This window comes from Anabrus simplex, chromosome 1, assembly GCF_040414725.1.
Source record: "Anabrus simplex isolate iqAnaSimp1 chromosome 1, ASM4041472v1, whole genome shotgun sequence".
Taxonomy (NCBI): domain Eukaryota; kingdom Metazoa; phylum Arthropoda; class Insecta; order Orthoptera; family Tettigoniidae; genus Anabrus; species Anabrus simplex.
Window position 1 is genome coordinate 1137403984 of NC_090265.1, and position 16207 is coordinate 1137420190.

The 16207-nt window shown below is 39.2% G+C and overlaps 1 protein-coding gene across 1 annotated transcript in view; it reads left to right on the forward strand.

Moving 5' to 3' along the window:
- poe (E3 ubiquitin-protein ligase-like protein poe) overlaps nt 1–16207 on the forward strand; it is a 797274-nt gene that overhangs the window by 303299 nt on the left and 477768 nt on the right. The window contains exons 26-28 of the mRNA XM_067137373.2: nt 2931–3492; nt 7524–7715; nt 12127–12379. Coding sequence (XP_066993474.2) covers nt 2931–3492; nt 7524–7715; nt 12127–12379 — 1007 coding nt within the window. The remainder of the gene's footprint in view (nt 1–2930; nt 3493–7523; nt 7716–12126; nt 12380–16207) is intronic.

The window sequence follows — 16207 nt, forward strand, 5'->3', positions numbered from 1 at the left end:
GATAATGAGGCCGCTCCTCTGGAGTACAGGCGCCTTGTGCAGCTGACCCTAACCTGGAGAACAGACGCTGCATAATGGATTCCAGTGACATTTCCTCCACTGTGGGGACCATCAGCCCACCTAAAGGGGCTCATTCGCCCGAAGCCGTTGGCCCCCTAGGGAGTTGGGTTATTTCTCGCCGCCCAACACTTGGCGTTGGCAATTTTACAGCTGGGTGCCAGACCAGCAGATCCTCCTCCCTTTCTCATTCTGAACTTGGTACCGGACTATGGCGGAGTTCTTGTGTTTTTATATACATTCATCAGAATATTTCACTCAAACATCTTTATATATAGATATTCTTACTGTAATATCGTGTGTCAGTTGTCCTTGATAATCCATTTACATAACTGTGTTACTCTGATAAAGCTGACAACTGACTGTGTTGAAAGTTTTGTTCTCTATGTAGGTTATGAATACATAGATTTCTTCGATATATTTTTGCACTTTCATTATCAGGACCAGGAGTTTTATTACTTAAAAATAATGTTTAAAAAATGATTATAAAATGACAGCAAAAATTCAGTAAAATGATCTGAAAACTTTAAAAAATGATGTAAGTTTTGAAAGAAATTTTACAATCAGTTTGCTAATCAAGTTGGTAGAGCCAATATTCATGTTGTTGACATAATGTTAACACACAAACAAATGCAAACAGACTGCGTCATTCTATACTGACATAAGATTAATGGATAGGCCTACCTAATCCAATTTTACATCTTAATGAAGATACACATAAATACTGGTTAACATTTCAGCCCATTATTTATTACTGCAAATTAAGTTTTTCTTTCAAGAATCCATTATCTGTGATGTGGTCCGTCAAGTCGGGAACACTTAAAGAAAAAACACACAAAAAACAAAAATGTTGCCATTAGATAATCAAATGTATTGGATCAGAGCATACATGAAAAATGTGCAATTAAATTGTGATATACAGTCTTGCCTCATTCCGCCTTACTAATGATGCCACTTTCACTTCACATATTTTGCAAAAAGAATTTCACCATCGGTAGAAAAAAATTTCCCCTCCGAATTCCAAAATTATGTGTTTGAAATGAACAACTCTACTTGGCGTTAATTTCAGCATCTTAAATATAAACACTAAACAAAAATCGGAATCGTTAACAAAAGTTAACTCCCACACGTATAGTTACAATGAGGCACTTAACCAGACTGACATTACTTGGCCAAATGCAATTTGTCCTTCTACCCTCGCTTTCAACATCCCTCTTGGATTAGTTACAACTGCAGGTGTGTCTTCTAGAATGTGGACATTCCCAAGAAGGGATGAACAAAGTTTCTTTATTCCCTAGATTGACAAAGCGTTGTGGAGATTCTCAGGTCTCCATATTCGTCCTAACTTAAAATTTGCTTTAATATTCAATACCACACATGTAAATGCTACAAAAATCCTCAAACCTGTAAGAAAATGAAAAAGTATAAAATGTCCAAATAATGATATATAATTTTAGAAAATGACATGAAAATACAAAATGGCAAAAACTGACAAAAAAAAAAAAAAAAAGACCTAATAAATTAGCATTTCTACAATGTAGGAGCTATGATCAGGATTTCTGTACAAGTTAGCAATATCTATTGTGAACCAATTAAACGATGTCATCAAAATCCTAGCCTTCTTTATTATCATTACTTATTCAATATTGTAGTTAGATATAACAGTTTGGAATTTTGCTGAGACGGAGAAATTCTTTACAATTTTTAGAGAGAAGTCTTAGGCGTGGACGGATGTATTTTCTCTTCTGAAGATACATAGCGAAGTCTCTACGAATTTCTGATTTTTTCTTTTTCTTGTTTTTGATGCGGCAAAATCCCAAAATATAAACACATTTATCAATACAGGCTGTGAGAGGTTCACTCTGAATATTGTAGTTATTCACTAGTCACAATAAATACAACTCGAGCTCCAGATTCTCTGTGGACAATTTCTGGGGCTCTTGTTATATTACTTATGTTAAAATTACACAAAATTCCAGATTCTTGACTAATTCCTAAATCCTAAACCAGGCAGGGGCTTTGATCCAGATATTTCTGAGATGAAGAAATCTTCTATTGCCTTGATGATGGATTATCTCCTAAAAAGAATTTTACCCCTACATATGATTATGCCCATGCTAACTGTCCTTCTGGTTGCACCATATTATTGAATAGTGAATGTTGGACTCTGCTGTCTCTGTAGAATTGCTGTTGCAGTCTGCTGTTTGTGAATGTCTGATTAATCTTCCCCTCTTTTTTATGCTTTGCTTATGATTTTTGTAGTGATGGATGGTGCATACATGGCAGTCCTTTGTTGTGCAGGCAACTTTCGCTTTCTGTTACTACTTGCTTTAAGATCAATAGAGTAGATGTTTGTTGTAACAAATTTCTCTAAATTTTGTACTAGACATTACTTCTGTTTGGTAAAAGATCACATGGCTTCAGTGAATCTACCTCATTGAAGCATGTTTAGGCCATTCTCTTATCTGATTATTGTATCCTCTCAATATACTGGTCAGTTTATGAAAGAACCGAGCAAGTTGGGCATGCGATTAGGGGCGCACAGTTCTGAGCATGCATTTGGAAGATGGTGGGTTCGAACCCCACCCCTTGTAGATGATTTTCTGTGGGTTCCCATTTTCAAAGTAGGTGAATGCTAGGGCTGTACTTTCGTCCTCACTTCTAGCCCATTCCTATACCATCATCGCCATAAGACCCATTTGTGTCTGTAAAGCAATTTGTCTAAAAAAAGTATGAAAGTGGATGGTTGTATACATTATTTGCTTATCATTTTATTTCTCTCTTTCTCCTGTTCATTTTTAATTATACATTGATTTTCATAATTTTCTTACTTTTGTAATCTATGTAAACACTTGGAATTACTTGTGTTCCAGCTGAGAAGACCCCAGGTGATGTCAGTTTGGAACATCTGTGTGGCTCTCTTTCTCGGCTTGCTACTGTAGAGCCTGAACTATTGCAAGGTTGGTTACATCATGTAATCTTGGGGCCAGCCACAAGTGCATCAAACTTACTAGAGACACCAACTACCGCTGTTCCTACTTCGACTGCTCTGGTACCAGTGACAGTGTCTTCTACACCTACTCCTACTGCAACCCCTACACCTACCCCAACTCCCACATCTACTCCCACTCCTACAACAATTGCAGAACCTGTTGCAACTGTAGTAATGACAGCTACCACTGCTGTTGCTGTGGCAGTACCGGCCACCATGGCTACCACAACCACTGTTACAACTACAGCAACCACATCAACTGCAACCACATCAGGTGATGGAGGACAGAAGACTACTACCGAAGGAACTACTGGAGGTGCACAGATGGCATCTTCTGAATCAAATAGTAGTGCACATAGTCCAACAGAAGAGCAGCAAAGCCTTCTGCAAGAAAATCATCTCCTCCTCCAAGGTCTCACGGCATATATTGTAAAGGAAAACAGGTACATTTCTTTACTGTAAATACGGTGTGATTCTGAAACCCCTTGCAATATCGTTTGCTGCAGCCCAACTAATGTGCACATGGTTATAGGGGTGCTATTCCCCTGCAGGCGTACTGTATGGTACTTTTTAATTTCGTGTGGCTATTTCTAGCCGGGTGTAGCCCTTGTAGGGCAGACCCTCCAATGAAGGTGGGCGGCATTTGGCATCTGTAGGTGACTGCGTGTTATTGTGCTGGAGGATAGTGTTATGTGTGGTGTGTGAGTTGCAGGTAAGTTGGGGACAGCACAAACATCCAGCTCCTGAGCCAGTGGAATTAACCAATACAGATTAAAATCCTCAACCCGGCCGGGAATCGAACCCGGGACCCTCTGAAGCGGAGGCCAGTACGCTGACCATTCAGCCAACGAGTCAGACTGTATGGTACTAATGTTCAGTGAGCACATTTTGCACACAATTCTGAACCCTAGCGATATGTTACATAATCCTTTCGCAAAACATGACGCCTTGAAATCGTGTAGCGAGGTCCTTTTATCATGTAACTGCGTTAATGTGTTGTGCCTCATGACCGGGTGTAGTGAAGAGGGGAATCAATTCATAAAACTAGGTAACGGTGCAGTAATTAACCCGATGAATGCTATGCCCGCCTATAGACGGGCTCACGCGGCCGGTCCACCAGTGCTACGCCCGTCTATAGACGGTGCGCGAGAATTTTAATTTTTTTGAGTTTCCCGGTTCACTTTCGAGTGCGAATTTCATCTCTGATATGTTCTGCCATCTGTTGGGCATTATGTAGAACTAACTGATCAGAGATTATAGCTTCGGGAAGTAACTTACAGAGCTTTTAGCAGACGTCTGTGGAGTTGTTCATCTGTGATGTAAACAAACATGGCGGAACAAGAATTTTAGTTGCTCTTGCAGCAATGCTATTTCGGATCACAGAATCTTTCAGTTATTAACCACAGCGGAAAGTGATGATGGAGATGATCATTTTAAGGAATTGTTAAGCGATTTTGAAAGTGAGAGTGATAGAGTGCCGAAAATATTGTATGCGAGAGAGAAACAGAGCCGCCTCCTAAACGAAAGAAGAAAAACACGGTGAGTACAAAAGCTTATTTTATCACTAATTTTGTGGCGGACGGATTACTTTTCTTCACCAGAGTTTCAGGTAACTGTGACAGGCTCTGAGGGCCAAGTAGTGTTTGATGACAACCCGAAAGTCATTAATTTTTTAGAAACTTTTGTACCAGTGGAGTTGGTGCAGATAGTTGAACAAATCGGCATCACAAACAACCAGTAGAAAACATTTATATATCACCACATTCTAGGTTTGGAAAGTATTTTAAAATAACAACTAATATACTTCTAAGAAGTTACATGTACTAGTTGCCTACAGATTTTTGAAATATTATTTTGGGCTCTTTACTTTGTATAAAGATAATGCATGCATAGGCACATAAGTGTAATTTTGTTTTCTCTCAAAATAATATTGAACATAAGTGTAGGATTTTCCATTTGCATGTAGATTTATAAAAAAACAACATTTATAAACATTTTAAGCTAATCTCCCCACTGACAAGTTAAAAATTGAGGCTTCTACAATTTTTTTTACATACAAATGAAAAAAATTAGCACTGAGGTCCCAAACAGTCAACTGGTAACTCAGCACTTAAAAGGTTAATGTCTTAAACACCGAACCGGATGGCGTATGTACTTTGCTCTCATGGTACTACCTGCACGTTTCCAGCAGTGTAGCGTAGCAGATGTAATTAGGCGTTCACCTAGCAATCGATGGACTGTGCCAGCAGTGGTTTGAATCCTACATCGTTCAAATATTTTTGCATAGGTACGATGTTTAATACATAAACGCAGGCCCACGTTTGCCACATTCAAACAGCAGAATGACACTGTTATTCATCTTGTGCCTTGCGCATACTCCGCTGGTTAGGGCCTGAATGTACTGTAATCTGTGCTGTCATTCAGCATGTTTTCCTAAGAGGAATACGTTGACATGCTCCTCATTTATGGGGAAGCAAGATAAAACACTTGCGAGGCACTATGTCTGTACCAGAAATTGTATCCCTACAGGCGACACCTGGCTGCTATGACATTCTGTCATGTTGAAAGTGCTTAAGGACAACAGGCATGATTTCCAACCCGCCATCAGTCCTCAATAGGTCCGTTACTTCGGATGAAACAGAAGAGGCCGTTCTGGAGGCAGCTCATAATAATCCACACATCGGTACAAGGGCGATTGCACGACAGGTGAACACCAGCCAGCTGTCCATCTGGCAAATACTGCATGAACATAAATTTTACCCATACCATCTTGAGCTGTCCCAAGAACTCCATGGGCTGGATTTCGAAGCTTGAATGGAGTTCTTTCGGTGGCTAGACAATGATGCAGCATGCAGCATACGTATCGCATATCTTGTTCTCGGACAAATCGCACTTCCGAAATAATGGGAACGTCAATTGCCACAACGTGCATTATTGGAGTCCGGACAATCCTCACTGGGTGCGACAGGTGGCCCATCAAGTAAGATGGGGAGTGAATGTTTGGTGTGGAATCATGGGGGATTGCCTGATTGGTTCTTATTTCTTTGAGGGCCATTGGACGGGCCCGTGCTGCCTGCACTTTCTGCATCAGGAACTCCCACTGCTGCTGGAGGATGTGCCCTTGCACGATCATTTGACGATGTGGTTACAACAGAATGGAACTCCACACCACATTTGACCTTGCCCATTCGTAACCATCTGAATGAGGAACTGTCAAGGAAATGGATAGGATGAGGAGACCCTGTTTCTTGGCCCGCCGGATCACCGGATTTAACACCGTTAGACATTTCTTGTTGTGACACTTGAACATTTACACTCAAGCGCCGGAAAACCCCGAGCAGCTCCAGTAAATCATCACGGATGTTTGCCGAGCAGTTGCACCTGGAACACTTCAGCGCGCAAACTAATCTATTGGACATCGGTCCCAAATGTGCATAAATTAAAACATTCATCTCATCGAGCATTTACTGCGATAAAACATCGTCAGGGCAGTTGTGTTTCTATTATTTCCAGTCTGTGTGTGTCCAGTGTGCCAACTAATCGGCCATTCTTAGGGGCACAAACACATTCATTCACACACAATTAGCATGAAAGTGAGTATTGAACTTGCATTGCGTGCGGTACGTATTAAACAGATATTTAAAAAATTTGTTATCTTCACCTCGAATTACAACCTCCCACCTGACATGCAAGCCCGCTCCGCCACGCCTTTACCAACTACACTATGGTTCTGTACGGCACACTGGCCAGCTTATAGCAAGTATTAGGTTTACTGCAATCTCAATATCAATTTAGTGTTTCGCCGGCATGTCAGGTTCATGTGATCTAGAAGGCACACGCATGTCCTCCAGTTTTTAATATGAGTACAACATTACGGCGTCCTATCTTGGTGAGGCGGTAAATACCAAGATATCTGGTTGTGTTGTCTGAGTGTACCGGCAGGGCAGAGGTTTACAGGATGGAATGAATATTGTGGGTTGCATAAAACTACATTGGAAGGGGCGGCTGAATCACTCTGTATAACGCCATACATATTTAGCATGACCTAATAAGCAGAGTCTGTTTCACGTACAATGTGGTTGTGAAGGCTAAATATTCAAAACGATTCAAGTTTAGTCTTTAGGATAGTGATCTTAAGCAAGACCAGTTTTCAGAAATCTGTAGTGATCTTCAGAATTGAGTGCAAAGCATGTCTCTTTATTTTAGCACCCTTAATTACAGGGCTGTGCTGGGATTTATCATTAAGCTCAGAAGGTACTACTCAGGTAGTCACATTAGATCTTGATGCCTCAAGTTTGATACAATTAAAAAAGAACATATTTTTGAGGTTTTTTTTTTTTACTTAACTACCACATACATTGAACAAATTAATCAATGCTACTCTTTATTTTATTATATTTATAGAGTTTTTAGTGACCCAGATTTTGAAGATTTATATACATTCTAAAAATATTTGAATACCATTTCTCTTCAGCAATGTCAGTGAAGAAGTTGCTATAACAATCTTGAAAGCTCTTATCCCCATTGGATCTCAGATATTATCCCCTGCCGTTGAAGGAATGGGCTTCTCAGAACTCATGGTAGTCATGGCTACTCTGGCTGATGCTGGCTCTGGGAAGGGACATGTGCACCTCTTCTCTGCTGCAACAGACTGGTTGGAACTGTGGTAAGTTCTCTTTGATAAGTCTCAGTAGTTATGTTAAATTATGCTGGTTAAATAATCATCCAATTAATGTTTTGAAATACCTAGATTCTTCTTGAACACCTAACAACATTGTTTCCATTCAATAATTCTACAGACCATTATTTTCGAAGCGGATTCTGTGAACCATATATACCGTGTATTAAATTTTCTTATTACCGTATTTCTCTGAATCTTTTTTTTCTCTCAGAATTTCATGTGAAAAGTCATGGATCCTCCTGCATTCATGATGTAACAGTAATGAACATCACTGGTAGCTACCACGGGAACTATGCTGCTTCCCTTCACCTTCCGCGCACATGAAACTCGACCTTCTAGGTCCGTATCTTTATTATTCATAGCTTGTTGCAGCAGTCAATTACAGTGCCTCTGTGTAACGCCACTGGTTCTCGGAAGATAGTGAAGACAGAATGACATTCTACTAGCCCCTACAAAAATGTTTTTCATATCTGCAGAATGGCATCAAAACATTAAGCCTCCTCCAGTGGCAGCTCGTGAAATATGAACTTAGGGGACCACACAGACGAGCAGATGTAAACAAAGAAAGAAAGAAAGAAACACACACCCACCCACCTTGATGCATCGTTTTCCAAGGGTGAGGGTGAAAATTACTATGGATGCAGGAAAATGATAAATGCAGGTAACATAATAAATTGGTGGAAAACAAAATAATAAAATAATAATAATAAAATAAAATTTTGTTATTGTTATTGTATTTGGACATATTTATGTAAACCTCGTAGAGGCATTAAAATATTTCAACCACGATATGCGCGATGGTAATAAGCAGCATGATTTTTACGCCGTTTCTTTACATTGCATAATAATTGAAAACTCCTTACTGCTATAAGGGGATATTATGGCGATAACATGCATTTTCAGTGAAATACGAACAATATCAAAGACTGGAGTGGGACATCGATGATGATGATGATGATGCTCAAAGAATGTGTAATTTTTTATTATTTAGAATTGAAATATAGTGAACCCTTGTTATTGCGTTCCTCATTAATACATTTTCCTGCTTAGCACGTCGTAAAATTGAAGTCCCGTTTCTCATCATATTAAATCTATATAAAAGTACCTCGCTTATCGCGTCATGAATTTTCACTATTACTGCTTAGTATGATCACATTTTTCCTAGCCCTAAAAATGTTATTTGTCCTCCCTTGTGGACGGAACATTATTTTCAACTCGGGTAAGAGCCCTCGCCGCAGTTGCATGATAATGGGAAAAGGCCTTGAATTCGTGACCTTCACAGGATAAATTGCACTTTCGGGGAGCAAGCCATTAGCCTCAGAAATGCTTAGTTTTTCTTGCCGGTTAGCAGTAAAACTACAGAATAACACAATGAGTTTGTGCTTGTATTTTGCATTCCATTCAGAAGTTAGAAATGTATTTAGTGTCTTGGTAGTAAATATTGCTTGCGCGATAGCCTACATCTGGAACATCATCGTATGAATAAATCAATCAATCAATCAATCAATCAATCAATCAGTCAATCAGTCAAACAATCCAATCAATCAGTCACTACTGATCTGCATTTAGGACAGTCGCCCAGGTGGCAGATTCCCTACCGCGATCCCGATGATTTATGATTACAAACAAGATAATAACAGAAGTCAATCCTACAACTATGGTTACAATGCAAACAATAAGCTCTATACTCGGTACACTGCTTACATTTCGCATTGTCAGAATGAGTGACAGTATTCGAATGTACCCAACAATGTAAGTACTGTAGATGCATACAAGCATGAAATAATGTATAACAAGTCATGTACGTCCCAAAATATGCAAAATACACTAAGCAGCCCATCAAATTATTACTACGGAACTTTATAGAGCCCATGGGAAATCAAGACAAATCTGTTAATTCTATACACGGAAAGTGCTAGGAGTAGGGTTAGGATATTAGGCAGGATGTCCACCCTAGTCAAGACAGGAACAATAAAGGCAAATGGAACAGACTTAGATTACATGGGGGTGCTGTATCATTAATCATCACCACTACCACTGTTACCACTCCTTGACTGGAACCACATAGCCAAGGTGACTGGAAAGTCCAAAGGATGACGTCTGCCATATAATGTTCGCTGGAATCCCAATTCCAAGTAGCATTTAATATCTCAAACATCAGGGTATCAGCTACAAACTGGCATAAACAGCTGCATTAGCACTTGTTAACATTCCACGATTGCTAACATGCAATCTCAAATCAGTTCCAAAGCAATGTAGACTTTGTTGAAATCTCATTATAATGTATTCAAACATTTATAGTAGTTAGTTTTAGGCACGACATTCTGGTGTTTCACTACAATAACTGTTCACAATGTTTTTTGAGCCAAGCTCGTCACTATGTTCAAATGTCAGTTGCAAACAGCAATACATGGCAATGGCAATTTATGATGTCCAGCACCAATATTCAAAGCTGTACGTTGTTCAAACATCATAGTTCACAATGATTCTCATCCGGCTCGGAAGGACCAAAATTTTATATTGCGACCGACAAATCAACATATTGGACACACATAGGAAAGTTCATTTCCATAGGTGCACAAATACAAGTTGATACAAGTCAGATGGAGGACCAGACTGCCCTACTTGAGCAGACCCAACACATCACTCATTAGGTGATTTAAAATATTTGTTCCATATTAATCAACACCCCATATTTACACATATGTACAAGCAAAATGTAGAGATACACAAAGATGTGTCTACTGCTGCCTGTCGCCAAGTTTTGCCTGACCAAGAAAATAAGACATGGCAGCATGTTGCCAACTGTGAAAATGACAAAATGAAATGCGGCAGGCGAATTGCCATTACAAAAGCCGCAACACAGTACTTTCTCTAATTATTGCAATGACAGGACATTAACGCAAAGATCCATAGGTATACTGTAGCTGTCCTTTCGTGAGATATTATTTCTTGAAATACACTTGATCGAAGGTTTAGCATTGATGGGACTGAAATGTATGGACGGTGGACCCAGGAAATAATTTCTTCAAGAAACGGATAATGCAGGATTTTTACAACATGGTTTAATTAGGATGCTCACGTGACCATGCGATTTAAACAAATTATCTGAGTAAATGTAGTTTCCAGGAACGGATAATCAAGATTCCACTGTACTTCACTCATTTACTAATCAAGGCCACTGTTCATTTTCCTAGAATCATATAGTGGGATCAATCACCATACCTGTACCATTTGCCCGATCAATTATAACTATTTCAGTTCGTCTTGAGAATCCATTTTTGGGAAGATATCCTACTTCTTCTTAGACCTCTAAGTAGTGCTGTTTATGGAGGCTTCCAGCAATCATTGATTGATTGATTGATTGATTGATTGATTGATTGATTGATTGATTGATTGATTGATTGATTCTCATCAGCACTTCCTTTACGGCAGATCTCTAATACATGAGGTAAGTTTTCAAACTCCTCACATCTTCTGCAACAGGATGTATTAAATCTCCTTCCTGGGGGAGATCAAACTGGGATGATATAACAGTTCATTTCTGTTGATTCTGCCCATTATCCGCATGGCAAACTTCTCTTATTACTAATCCAAACCTTACCTGTCTTCCAGTGGGAAAAGGATAGTACTCCCTTACCCTTGGATGTTAATGTGCACCAACTTCTGAAGGAATCTTCAGAGTACTTTTTGGATGTGCTTGGGAAGGGGGCTTTTGTGACGTTCATCAACTTCAACCATAAAGGTTGTGCCTTCCACTTTTCTTATAGACTATCCTGTGTACCATAGGACTCATCTTCTGAATGTGCCAATAAAATGATAGTCTTCTTTTCCTCATAGTAGTTGTTATCTTCTCAACTTTATCATAAAGTTCTTGATTCAGTCTCAATCGGAACATGGGTTGTGAATTTAGTGACTTCTTTGGAACTCAGATTTTCGTAAGGAATCTCTTTTTTTTTTTCCCCAGTGACTGAGTCAGTTATTTTCGTTATGGTTTCTGTTGCATATAGACACTGCTCTGACCACTCTGCAATAATGTTTTGATTTTGCTTGGATGAATGTGGAGTTGGATTTATAAGTTCCATGATATAGTCTGAAAGCTATATCCGCCTTTCCCACCCTTCTGTAGATTCTTTCTCATTTCCATTTGGGGTGAGAATTTCCCCCAGGTACCGGAATTTCTGAACAAGGTGGATTTTCCCAAATTTGGTTTTGATTATGTCTGTGAGATCTGTTTTGTCTGAGTCCAAGTATGCAGTTTTGTTCAATAGATATTCTGTATTTATTTATTTATTTAATTTATTTATTTATTTATTTATTTATTTATTTATTTATTTATTTATTTATTTATTTATTATTTGTTTGTTTGTTTATCTTAACATATTCTGTGTTTTAGTAAGCAGTACCTGGTGCAACCAGATGTGGTGGAAAAGCTAGAGGCTGGTCAGGGCTCTGGTAAGCACCGTCTCATGTTGGATGCAGCTTGTTACCTACTGAACTACGTGGGGGATGTAGTGGCAGCACTGTGCCCCACACCACCTGGTCGAGCTACTTCACCCCCATGGGAAGGAGAAACCCCTCCGGAGCTAGACTCGGATTGGATCGATGACCTTGGTCATGAAGAGGATGAGAGTGGTGGGGAAGATTCTGTAAGTGAGCAATTCTGTACCTAGTTACGATGGCTTACTTTAGAATATATGCTGGATAGCTAGAATGTGAATTTTATTGTTATACTAGCTGATGTACGCGTGCTTCACTACGGAATTCTAAATTTTATACAAAATTCTAGGTTAGGTAGTGTAAACGTTGTGAGCAAGATTGTATTAAGTTGCATAGCTGTTAACGTTGCCCTAGAAGCACGACGGGCAAGTCACCAACGTCTTTTCTCATATCAAGACTGGGTTTGGGAATTTTCATTGTAATGGTAGGCCACCTTGCCTACCATCAGTCACAATCAGGTTTGGGAGTTTATATTATAATGGCAGACACTCACTCTCCGCCTGCCTTTATAGATTCTCAGAAAGACTCTCTTAGTGGTTTTCCCAACTGAAATGAACATGGGTCATTACAATGACGTCGGTAGGAATGGCGCGATTAAAAGCAATGCCTTCATATGAAATACTCGATCAAAAGAAAAACCACGCATTTTTCACTTTTAACGAACAGTACTATGCTGCTGAACTAACAGTCCAAAGCTACAGAGCTGGAATGACCAAGACACAGACATCCGTGATCCGTGTACAATCTTCGTCCTTTTTTCGGTGGGGGGTGTTCAAATAGTGGATAGTCTCAGGGCAAAAACTATGCCCGTTTACTTATCGGCTTACTGGGAGTACCCGATGAGTCGGAAAATCTCAATTCACTACACTGGCGGGTGAAAGAACTATCTGACGTGGAGGCAATTTTTCCTCCAAGCCAGAGAAGAAACCACATCTTTGCTGCTAATTTGGAATAATATTAATGTAGATATAATGAAAGTGAAGAGGAAGAAGCTTTTCTTAAGAAAGGGCTCTTTTCAAGGTTGAATTTTGAGTTATTTAGTGAATTCTGGTACTGTAATTTGGAATAGGGCTAAATTGTAATTCCAGACCAGTTCATACAACTACTCCTACTCCTAATACTACTACTACTAACTGAGCCTCTGACTTAAATGCGCACGCTGCTCATTCAAAACAGTGCGTCAGAGTAGGTATCGAATAGCTGGCATACTATGATGAACCAGTGTGTAACGTACCAGCAGTATCAGAAAATGTACGAACCAGAGGATTGGCATGCTAAAGAAGAAAGTTATCTAACTCCTCAGCTATTTCCCGCCAATATTCAGTTAGGCTGTTATACTCGGTACGCAGCAGTAATCCCATCTATCGGAGTTGAATGTCAGCATAAGAGATAAAGAACATCACAACAAACAATGGTCAGTGTAATGTTATTGTTGATCTATGTTACGCGCTTTCGATATTGTAGGCCGTCACATTATTAATTGTCTTCTGGTTCTGAAATACCACTCTCATCATAGTCGGTACGGTAAAACTGAATAAAACTAAAATGATCGGAAATTATATTCTCTATAACTTTTGTTATGTAGTACTTTTCCATAGGACCAGGAACATAGGTATTTAAAAATTAAATTTTAGGTGCCTTCCCCTAAACTACCATTTTACCCAGGGTGAATAACATTGTTTATAGCTTAAACTGTAGTTTCTTATTCCCCGACTCTATATACCGATTTTCATTAAATTCTTTTTACCCATTTTGTCGGGGCTCGGCGTTGATATGAATTTAGCAACAAAAATCCAAATTCATAAATATCTCTGTTATCATAGCCGGTACGGTAAAAATGTGTAAGACGTAAATGATCAGAAATTTAATTCTACATAACTTTAGTTATGTAGTATTTATCAATATGACCACTAATAATATAAATATTTGAGAATTGAATTTTAGGCCTTCCCCAAACTACCATTTCACTCAGCGTGAATAAAATAATTTATAGCCTAGATCGTAGCGGCTCACCTCCCGACTCTACGTACCGATTTTTATTAAATTCTCTTCAGCCATTTTCTCGTGATGCGTGTACAGACAGACAGACAGAAATTACGGAAAAGTAAAAACTGCAATTTCTTGTTACTGTGGACATGATCGATACAGAAATACCATTATTTTCAAATTCTGAGCAATGTACAGACAAAACTCTTATATTTATAGATATCATCCTTATTCACTCTCTTATTTGGGAAATATATGACAAGATAAGAAACAAGAAACTGAACCATTATAGTACTAAAGCTACAGATCTGGTATATAAAATTCCAAATCTTCAAAATGTAGGTTATTAATATCTCAGAATTTAAAATACAAGCATAGAGTATAGAAGAGAAAGTGTAAACTCTCTTTAAGTTACCATGCACCACTGCACAGATGGCACTGGTAACACCTGTGTCCCACTGCAATTAACAGAGGAATGTGCAGTACTATCATTACTTCTGTCTGTGTGATAAACTGATGCATGGAACTACATTTAAAGATGATTTCAGCAGCTGGACACTGTTGATAATTTTCGAGATCTAAATGTCTTGGAAGGAACCAGCTCTCTTCATATCTCCTTCGTGCTGAAGAAGAATAGGCACTTCAATACAGTGAAACCTTGTTAGTACGTTCCTCATTAACATGTTTTCCCGCTTAGCGCATTATAAATTCGAAGTCCTGATTATCATTGTATTAAATCTATATGTAAAAATACCTCCTGTATTGCATCACGAATTCTTGCTATTACAGTGTACAATCACATTTTTCCTAGCCCTGAAAATGTTACTGGTTATCCCTTGTGGAAGGAACATGATTTTCAACTCGGGTAAGAGCTCTCACCACAGTTGCTTGATAACGGAAAAAGGCCTTGAATTCCTGAACTTCGCAGGATAAGTTGCATGTTCGGAGAGCAAACTGTTTGTTTCAGAAATGCTCAGTTTTGCTTGCTTGGTAGCAGTGAGACTGTGGAATAACACAGCAAGCCTGTTTGTGCTTGTATTTCACATTCCATTCAGAAGTTAGAAATGTATTTTTTGTTTAGTGGTACAGTGAAGGGTAGCGAATATTTGTCACGTGATAGCCTACATCTGGATTAGGAACGTAATTGTGTGAAGTTGACCAGCGCGGTGGTCTTGCGATAGCCTACTTATGGATGCGGAAAAGGTTGTGAAATTCCTTACTACTGAAGACAAAATTACAATCTGTCAGAAAGTGGACTGGCATCTGCATCTTTAAGCGTGCGGAGGTGGCGTGAATGTTGAAATGTGCACCTTCGAGTTTCGACTCGATCTCTTGAGTTGGATGAAGTTTCGTCGGATTCAAAATGGCAGCCAAAGTCATTCTGTTGCAGTCGCATATAGCTGAGTACAATGGATCCTCGATTATCCGCTCTCAGAAACTAAGTTTTCCCGAATTACGCGTTCAAATTATGTGCTCCCGCGAGCATCCTAATTAAATTATGTTGTAAAAATCCTGCATTATCTGTTTCTCAAAGAAACTATTTCCCGGATCAACTGTCCAGAAATTTCGGTCCCGTGAGCACTAAATCCTTGATCAAGCTTTTTTCAATAAACTGTATCTCGCAAAAGGACGGCTATGCATACTTACGGATCTTGGCGTTAACGCACCGTCATTGCGGTAATTACAGCAAGTACTGTACTGGGAAAGCGATCGGCGGTGAACTTGCACCTTAGCACCGCATTCAGGTGGTATTGTTTAGAGAATCTCGCAAATCATAAAGCAGAGAGTGGCCACAAAAACTGTAAGGATACAGCGCTTTTCGACAGCTCTACTTGAAGACGGTACGAGTCTCGTCAAATGTTCGCACTTATAAAACGTCCACATTATGTCCAGGGGTAGATGTTTATATTTTACTTTTTTCTATTGTATTGCCGGACAGGTTTTCGGCACTTTCCTCAGGGCACTCTATAGCAACTGGGCTTTCAAGCAGG